The 9712-nt window shown below is 45.8% G+C and overlaps 1 protein-coding gene across 1 annotated transcript; it reads left to right on the top strand.

The window, feature by feature from the left end:
• The first annotated feature begins 79 nt into the window (after positions 1-79).
• On the top strand, positions 80-9375 carry CETN2 (centrin 2). The gene is made up of 5 exons (XM_066581892.1): positions 80-148; positions 1866-2024; positions 2676-2804; positions 4396-4533; positions 7434-9375. The coding sequence occupies exons 1-5, from the start codon at positions 146-148 to the stop codon at positions 7521-7523; spliced, it is 519 nt and encodes a 172-aa protein (XP_066437989.1). The 5' UTR covers positions 80-145; the 3' UTR covers positions 7524-9375.
• The last annotated feature ends 337 nt before the right edge of the window (positions 9376-9712 follow it).

Genomic DNA, 9712 nt, shown 5'->3' with positions numbered 1-9712 from the left:
TCGTTCTGATCAGGAGGCCAATGGGAACGAGTAGTTCCATTTGCTGAGCGGTGATTGGGTGCAATTCAGTGTCCCGTCCCTGCTGATTGGAGGAGGCGGTCGGGCCGTGTAGTGGGAGAGATACTGGTCCTATAGTGCTGCAGATATGGTAAGTGCTAATAAGGGTCGGACTGACTGCTGCAGCGGGATGCTGGGGCTTGTAGTGCAGCATGTGAGTGTTAGCTGGAGGACGCTGCAGCTGAAACCTTTCAGAGAGGAGCCGTTGTTTTTGCACCTGATTAAGGTTGTGCAGATGAGATGAGATGAGATGAGAGCCGCTGTTGGATGTTTGGAGATCTGCTGTGCTGTGCGCAGTGTAGTCTGTTCACTCATTCCTGCGCTCTGCCCTGGGATAACGGAAACAGAGAGAAGGAAGACGCAAGGTCTGTTTACCGTGCAGACAGGTATTTGTGCTTTTCTCCCATTCACAAGTGTTAGCAGAGCCTGACCGCACGCCGCCTCATTATATGCTATGATCCGTGGGGAAAACCGCATAGCACGACCTATTCCTGTCTGACGGACAAGGAGGGCTGCGCCCGCGTATATCAGGCTGATCGCAGACTAATGGCTGATGGACGTGGCGCCCAATTCACCTGGGTGCAACTTGCAGTTATGGCTACTGTGCATCGTAACATACATAGTACACGAGGCTGAAGAAGACAATGGCAATTTAGTTCAGCCTGTCCCCCCCCCCCCCCCTTCCTTCCCCATTGTTGATCCAGAGGAAGGCATAAAAACGCCAACGAGGCCAATTTAGCCCATTTGGAGGAAAAAAATCCTTCCCGACTGCATAACGGCAGTCAGAATAATCACTGGATCAACCTCTGATAGTTCCTACTAGAGATGAGCGAACGTACTCGTTTAGGGCGATTTCGCAACCGAGCACCACTTTTTCCGAGTAACTGACTACTCGGATGAAAAGATTCGGGGGGCGGCGTGGTGAAGCTGGGGCTAGCAGTGGGGAACAGGGGGGAGCTCTCTCTCCCCCCCCCCCCCACAACCCCCCGCTCACCCCCGGCGCCCCCCGAATCTTTTCGCCCGAGTAGTCAGTTACTCGAAAAAAGCGGTGCTCGATTGTGAAATCGCCCTAAACGAGTACGTTCGCTCATCTCTAGTTCCTACCTTACTGTAAGACACAGATCAGCAACCCGCTGGTCACCTAATGTCTATATCCTGTAATATCCTTCTGCTCTAGAAAGGCATCTAGTCCCTCTTAAACTCCTATGGATTTTGCCATCACCACTTCCTCAGGCAGAGAGTTCCACAGTCTCACTGCTCTTACAGTAAAGAACCCTTTTTAGTGTTGGTGATGAAACCTGCTTTCCTCAGGACGTAGCGGATGCCCTCTCGTTACCGTCACAATCCAGGGTATAAATACATCTGGAACTTCACTCTGATGAAAAAAAAGTTAGTTATTTTCCGGCTGAGTTTTTGAACAGTTTTGTGCGGTGTAATGCATTCTGGTAAATGACAGGCAGCGTTGTGAACCGTTATCATCAGTGGTTTCCATCAGGCGCCACTTGTTTAACGATCCAACACCATTTCATTTTCATTCTCCTATTTTGTTATGGAACAGAAGACCGTAAATTTGGGCAGAGCCTGAACCGTTCAGATCCTAGAAGAATGTAGACGCACGAGGAAATCCCATCTTGTCCGTTCTCTTGTTTCCTAATGTATTTCTGGGTGATCAGAGTTCTGCTGTCATCGGTTCTCAGTTGTCTCTATCGACCGCTTTGCTGCTGCTTTGTTCTGAGTGTGTTGCTTTGTGGCTCGGGGCTTGAGCAGTGAATTCTCTACCACATCTGCTTTTTCTCTGCTCCTTTTAGGCATCTAACTACAAGAAGCCGTCATTAGGAGCGACAACTCAGAGGAAAAAGACCTGCCCGAAGGCCGAACTAACCGAGGAGCAAAAGCAGGAGATCAGAGAGGCCTTCGATCTTTTTGATACTGACGGAAGCGGAACCTTAGATGTAAAGGAGCTGAAGGTGATGCTGTTAGACATTTAGGCCTCATGTCCACGGCCGTGACGGGCTCTGCCAGCAGAATATCGCAGTGGAGTCCATCACGGCACCCCTTAAAGACCCCATTCTCACCTCTCCGGATCCGCTGTGCGTGCCCCGCCTGCCGAGCTGGCGCACATGCGCAGTGCAGCGGATGCCACACTGGCAGTGCGGGATTACGCAGCCGGCGGTGACCCATAATCACGCAATATTTCTACTGTGCCGTGTGACTACAATGGATGCTACATGAGAAACCCGACAAGATTGGTAGTGAAATCCAGTAGTCTGCCCCCGATGACCAGGCTTCCTTGGAAGTTGTTTCCTCAATCCAATGTGAATTCACACTGAAGCTGACCCACAGTAAACCTGCGCACTTCATTTTGTGCTGCACTCCGGGGTAACAGGTCTAACTTTCATACAAGGAGGCTCAAAACGTGAACGGCCCGGTGTCTCTAATAAAGTAGCCATTCAGTGTAAATGTTGCGTGACCTGGCGAGATTTTCCTTCCACAATACTAATTTCCAAAGCAGCAGGTTGTGCATCATTACAGATAGTAACAGAATCTTATCCGTTAGTGTTTATGTCTGTCCGTGTCAATGGCACATTTCATATATTCATTTTTGTTTTACTTTGCAGGTTGCTATGCGAGCTTTGGGGTTCGAACCCAAGAAGGAAGAAATTAAGAAAATGATTGCAGATATTGATAAAGAGGGAACTGGAAAAATCAGCTTTGGTGACTTCCTTTCTGCTATGACACAGAAGATGGTAAGTGCATGGAAGAATCCCGTGGGTCTTGCCTAAGGAACCTCTCCTTGTGATAAAGCACATATATAAAGGCCCTACGTGACTTCTAAGATTACTTAGCATAATCTTCTATGGTCAATTATCCATTCATTCCTTGCTAGTTCTGCAGCAATATACAAATATCACCATACAGTAGTGATACAACATGACTGGACATTTTCTGTTTTTTAATATACAGATAGCCCCTACTTGCAAATGTTCCAGTTACAAACTTCGCAAGTTGCGAACAATCTGTCCTGCACAGTATGATGCTATGGCATTACATCATACTGTGCAGGGACTGGATAGGCTTCTATCAAGCCTGTCCGGTCAGATCGCTGGACGCTGTGCGGTTGCTAGGCAGCCGCGAGCCTTATGAAAGGCCCTAGGGCTGCCTAAGCAGAGCGCCTATCGAGCCGTGCGCTTGATAGGCACTCTGCATAGGTAGCCCTAGGGCCTTCAAGAAGGCCCCCGGCAGCCCAGCCACCGCACAGCGTCCCCCGATCCTATCGCAGGACGCTGTACGAGACCCCTGAACGTCGGGTGTCGGCTGTTTCTTACAGCCAGTACCCGGCGGCAGCAGTTCCAACGAGCACACAACATCATAACTCAGCGGTATTTAAAGTGTTAACAGTTCCAATCAGCGTCGCTACACGTCGGAACTGCTGCTGCCGGGTGCCGGCTGTAAGAACAGCCTGCACCCGACGGATGGAGCGGGATCCACCCGCGATCCTGCTTCATACAAGCATTTGTTCAGACATACGAACAAATGTACTTGCGAATAGGCTCCTGGAACGGAACCTGTACGCAAGTAGGGGAGTACTTGTACAGTGATGCCTTGGGTTAAGAGTTTAATCCGTTCCGTGACGGAGCTCCTAACCCAATTTTCCCCATTGAAATGAATGGAAAAGCCATTAATTCATTCCGGATCGTGAAGCTCTCCCACTGATTGTAATGGGGATGGCGCTTCCCCATTGAAAGCAATAGGATGCCAGCACCCCCCGCAGTGATTTTCGGGGAAGGGCCTTAAATATAATCCCTTCTTTGAAAACCATCCCTAGCTGTAGTAGAAAAAATATATACTCACCTGTCTGCTGGGGCTCAGGCGTGTCTAGCCTTGCTTGTTCTCCCTGCACTGCTCTGAAGTTTTTCAGCAGACTGGGATTAAAAATGCAGGGAGAACAAGCGGTGGCTAGACATGCCTGAGCCCCGGCAGCGGGGGCAGGTGAGTATATATTTCTTACTACAGCTAGTTATGATTTTCAGGGAAGGGCTTATATTTAAAGCCCTTTACCCGAAAAACGCTGCAGGGCTTGCCGGCAGGCCATTGCTTTCATTGGGGCAACCGACAGCAGCATCAGCGGCCCCATAGAGAGCAAGGCTTGTAACCCACGTTTTTGCTCTTAAATCAGAGCAAGAATTCAGGAGAGAGCCTGCTCTCAAGTCAAAAAGCTTGTAAGCTGAGGCACTCTTAACCCGAGGTATCACTGTATAGGTCAGTGGCCAAAATGTGGTTATTTATTTTGTTTTTGTGTTTTTCTTGTCTAATTCACCAAAATGCATTTTTTTCTAGGCTGAAAAAGATTCCAAAGAGGAAATCATGAAAGCTTTCCGGTTATTTGATGATGACGAAACTGGCAAGATATCTTTCAAAAATCTGAAACGAGTAGCAAAGGAGCTCGGTGAAAATCTCACAGATGAGGAACTGCAGGTCTGTCATTGGCTACAATTTCAACTGAACGCCTTGGATTTACGATAATACTTACATCATGGAATAGATAGGCTGTCAGATCTGCAAACCTCCTTACATTTCAGATTCACATTGAATTAAAGGGGCACTCTGGTGATTGTGTTTTTGATTATGTAACTAACCCCTCAGTACATATAAGTTGGCTAGTATTGCCTTGGTTAGTTATTCCTTCTCTTCGGGTGGCTCATGTGATCTCTTTCTGACCTCTTGAGAATTACGTGGCTTTATGTTCTCTCAATATGTCAGTTTTTAAGTCTGCATAATTCCTGTGTGATATTGTATGTACTGCACCACACAAGCTCTACATGGGTGGACAGAAACGCATATCACAGATCGTGCTGACAATTAACTGCTCTTGTCACACAGTTCTAATAAAGGAGATCACTGCTCATCCTCCTGACTGTATAATTGTAGTCTGTAGTTTATTTAAGTAACTATAGAATACAGAAGGTAATGGCAGTGTCCTCCCAGCAAACAGAGATGGTACTGGCTCTAGCTGGCCATGTGATGCTCTGCTAATCCATCATGGGAGTGTTAGAAGAGCGTAGATAAAGTGAGCAGGGGATCTTCTAAAATAACTCACAAAATAGTCTGCCAATAGGAACTTCCGTAAACATTGATAGAAAACAACCCTCAACGTTTCTCACCATTACTAGTTGTCTAGTCATATGGTCCCATTTCTCTTCTCTATCTACAGTACTGTACAATGTTGACTCTACAAATTACTGTGATGCTATGGTATGGCAGGGGGGGACATGTAATGCCTTTGAGGAGCTGTAAAACTGTCACCACCTTAGTTACCTGTCCCTTAAAGTAGCCACCCAATATTTAGGGGCATTGCCAGAGGAAAAACAAAGTCCTGTTGGCACCCTGCTGTATTTGCAACAGCTTCTTCTTGATATGCGCTTGGTTTGTAGTTCCCTTTCATTTCAGTTTGATTCTCAATTTGAATTCAGTTGAAAGGGTGAAGTCTGCTGCATATCCACATGAATATCCGCAGCAAATCACCTACCTTTGAATGCACCCTAAGGTTGAGTTCACACGGGGCAGATTTGCCGCAGAAATTCCGTCCGGAGTTTCGCCGCGGCAAATCCGCATGCAGCCGCTAATCCCGGGATTAGCCAGCCATGTGGACGAGATTTACAGTTTAGGTCTTCTTTGTATGTAGCTTCTATTGCTTATCCCACAGCTCTGTTGGGTGCATGAGGTCTGAAAACCATCCAAAGTGGAGCCATGATGCCCCTTACTGAAAATGCTACAATCCTTGCTTCACAACAGAACACAGAACACTCATCAGAAGGTGGAAATGAGACTTATTTCTATTTCACAAAAAAAAACTCATTTAGAAATTGATAGCAGCAACACATCTCACAAAAGTTGGCCAGGGCCATGTATAACATTTGGGAAGTGAGGAGACCAAGTGCTGGAGTTTTGGGAGAGAAATGTCCCATTCTTGTCTGACGTAGGGTTCCATCTGCCCAACAGTAGAGATGAGCGAGCATACTTGGTAAGGCGATATATTCGAGAGAGCATCGCCTTTTTCAAGTACCTGCTGGCTCGTCCCTGAAGATTCGGGGGGACCGCGGGGGGTTGCAGGGGGATCAGAAGAGAGAGAGAGAGAGAGATCTCTCACTCTCCTCCCCGCTCCCCCTCACTGCCCCCGAATCTTCAGGGACAAGCCAGCAGGTACTCGAAAAAGGCGATGCTCTCTCGAGTATATCGCCTTACCGAGTATGCTCGCTCATCTCTACCCAACAGTCCTCGGTCGTCTTTGCTGGATTTTGTATTTTTGTATTTCATAATGTGCGAAATGTTTTCTATTAGTGAAAGGTCTGGACTGCAGGCGGCCGGTTCAGGCCTTTCCAGAAGTGGACGTTGTCTGGATGGGAGCATATGATGTTCTAAACCCCCTCTGTACTGCTCAGCATTAATAGTGCCTTTCAGGATGTGTAAACCTCCCATGACATAGGCCAGATGCAGGCTTTTGCATTGACTGTGCACTGATAACAGTCTAGATGTTCTCTATCCTTCTGAGTCTGCAGGACACGGCGTCCGTGGTTTCCAAAGAGAATTTAAAATTTTGATTAATCTGACTGCAGAACAGTTTTCCATTTTGCCTCACTCTATATTAAATGATCTTTGGCCCAGAGAAGACAACGGCTTTCTTGGATTGTGTGGATATATGGCTTTGACTTGCATTTGTGGATTTCATTACAAACTATGTTCACAGACAATGATTTCTGGAAGTATCCCTGAGCCCATGCACTGATTTACATTACACAATCACGCCTGTTTTTAATGCAGTGACGCCTAAGTGCTCGTAGATCTCGAGCATCCAATATTGACCGCCTGCCTTGTCTCTTGTGCTGAGGAATTCCTTCAGATTCTCAGAATCGTTTGATATTTTGTACTGTAGATGGTGGGAACTCTGATTCTTTAACCTGCTATTTTTATACACTTTCATATGACTTAGTAGAAAATTGACCCTCCAGCTGTTCTTCATTAGCACCACTTTTCCAGCCTTTTGCTCCCCCTGTCCCAACTTTTGTGAGATGTGTTGCTGCCATCAATTTCTAAATGAGTTTTTAATGAAATGGGAAAAATATCTGCCTTTTAGCTTCTCATGTTTTTCTATGTTTGTTGTGAATAAAATATGTTTATATGAGATTTTTAAATTATTGCATTTTTTTTTTGGTTTACATTTATTTACATTTTAAACAGCATCCCATTTTTTGGAATTGGGTTTGTATGAATATATGCTTGTATCTACAGTGAAGCCAAAGCAGAAAGTGCTTGGAGATGTGAGCGCCGGTATGCCTGTTAGTATTGTATCCCTAATGTGCTTTAATTATTTTCTACAGGAAATGATAGATGAAGCTGACAGGGATGGAGATGGGGAAGTGAACGAGCAGGAGTTCCTTAGAATAATGAAGAAGACCAGCCTGTACTGAACGCCCGCTGTGCCCGGGGTCCTGTCTCAGTGATTGCCGCCTTCTTTACCTGTCACCACCTACAAGCACCATAACTTCGTTTATGGTGCTCATAGGAAAGGTTCTGAAGAGTCTGCGGATGTAGTTTTTATACTCGCCCGGCTCCCCTTTTCCACACTGTCACGTGTGGTAGTCAGCGCCAGCGGATCATTTTGCACGCTGTCCTCTATGGCAATGTGCACACACAGCTGCAGAGATGAGTCCACTGGTGCCATCTTCCACAGCTGGCAGCACAGGAACAAGGATGCCTGCTGAGTATAATCCCTGGACTCCTCGGAACCTGGCCTGTGAGTACCATAACGTGGTCTATGACGTTCATTGGTGGTGACCGTTTATCTGTGAGACGTGAAAGCACAACTACGTCATTTACCAACTTCTCCTTCTTGACCAGTTTTAGGTAATGGAGATGTCGTATTGCACCACATAATGTGCCAACCGGACCATTCTAGGCAGCCCTTTGTTTTTACTCTATTTACAAAAGGCAAGTCGTGCCTATATTATGTAGCTGGTAATGCCAGGGGGGTGGATGTAGTGTAGGAAATGTATTCAGTGTTGGCGATATTGAACAGTTACACTTGATGACCGCCATCTATGTTTTATTACCAGTCGTTGAACCAAATATTGAGTATGGTGTGTTTTTTATTTTTTTCACATTTGTTGTATATGAATATATATTTTTATTTTGTAACCGTGCAAACAGAGAACATATATTATGAAATGCTTCAGCCGTCCTGCTATAGGCCTATGATTGCGTTTCCATAAATAGGGAAATATCTGACCTTCTCTTGTTATAGTGTAGCAATCCAACCTAACTAAGCCACATAGATGACACTACCTTGCCGCACAGCTACATTGGCTAGATAATACTGGTTAGGCAATACTGAGTTAGCTATAGTAAAGGTCAGTATCTCTGCTTGCTGTAATACCCCAACCCAACTAAGCAGCATAGATGGGGTATTATAGGAAGCAGAGATACTGGCCTTCATTACGGCTAGCTCAGTATGGCTTAGGGCTCTTTCACACTGGCGTATTTTTCATCAGTATTTTGTGAGCCAAAACCAGGAGCAGAACGTGCAGAGAGAAAGTAGGGTGGAAAGACTTGCACTTCTTCCATATTTTGGACCTGCTCCTGGTTTGGGCTCACAAAATACTGATGAAAGATACTGACTGTGAATAAGCCTTTAGCCAGTGTTATCTAGTCGATGCAGTTTAATCCTACCTTTCATACATGAGATGCTCTGAGGTACGACTCCTCTATAAACGGTAATAGGATGCGGATCGGTATTATATAGAGTCAATTAAATTGATACCAATTTGATTTCTACACCGCAACCCAGAGACCAGTCATTATATAGGGGAGCGATTGTACTTGCCCTTTAACCCTTCCTGTGAAGTTCAATTGTGCTGGTTTTGGGAGAGAGGTGGTGGGGTACAGTTGCTTCCTTAGCTTTCAGTATTATATATATATACTCTCCCTGTTTTTAGAAATGATTAATTAAACGTTACGTTTTAGGTTCAATCCTGTGATGGAGCAATCATTTATGGAATCTTCTAGCCCTCAGAATTTTTTTTTTCCTCCAAAAAGTCAGAACTAGACTTAGGCCACTCTCACATATGCGGTTGGCAAAACGCCACGATTTCGATCGTGGCGTTTTGCCGCAATTTTACTTTCGTTTTCAAAAGAAGGTTCCTGCCTCCGAAAGCAGGTTTTGGCGCACCCCATCATTGTGACGGGTGATGAGGTGTGCCAAACGCGGTAAAATACAGCAGACAGCGCTCGAAACGCCATGATCGAGCGCATTTCTGTGAGGCCTCATTGGGAGCGTTGTGCTGCGATTACCACAGTGTACAAAACACTGGTAATCGCAGTAAAAAGCGCGTGTGAGAGAGACTGGCCTCAGGCCTTCTGTTATTTTGGAGGTTAATCCACTCACTGGATGCTCCACTTGTAGCTATATGATTTGCCTTCAGCTCTTGTGATATGTTTTCCTTTTCTGTGTTGATCTGCGCTGCCAGAGGGGGACGACCCGCTGAGCACATCACAAAGTCACAGAGACGTCAACCAGTGAAATGTGTTTTATATATTTATATTTGATGTAAATCTGAAATGCCTTCCGTGTTAATAAATGTATAATCTCCTCCTCCTGTCA

The sequence above is a fragment of the Eleutherodactylus coqui genome, chromosome 10 (assembly GCF_035609145.1).
Source record: "Eleutherodactylus coqui strain aEleCoq1 chromosome 10, aEleCoq1.hap1, whole genome shotgun sequence".
NCBI classification, from domain to species: domain Eukaryota; kingdom Metazoa; phylum Chordata; class Amphibia; order Anura; family Eleutherodactylidae; genus Eleutherodactylus; species Eleutherodactylus coqui.
Note: the sequence above shows the minus strand (reverse complement) of the source record. Positions and strands in the feature narration are given on the sequence as shown.

Bases quoted from the DNA above. Each gene is read 5' to 3' on its own strand.
- CETN2 (XM_066581892.1), top strand. The intron at 2,025-2,675 runs GTGATGCTGTTA...TTTACTTTGCAG, and splicing joins TAGATGTAAAGGAGCTGAAG to GTTGCTATGCGAGCTTTGGG. The intron at 4,534-7,433 runs GTCTGTCATTGG...TATTTTCTACAG, and splicing joins TCACAGATGAGGAACTGCAG to GAAATGATAGATGAAGCTGA.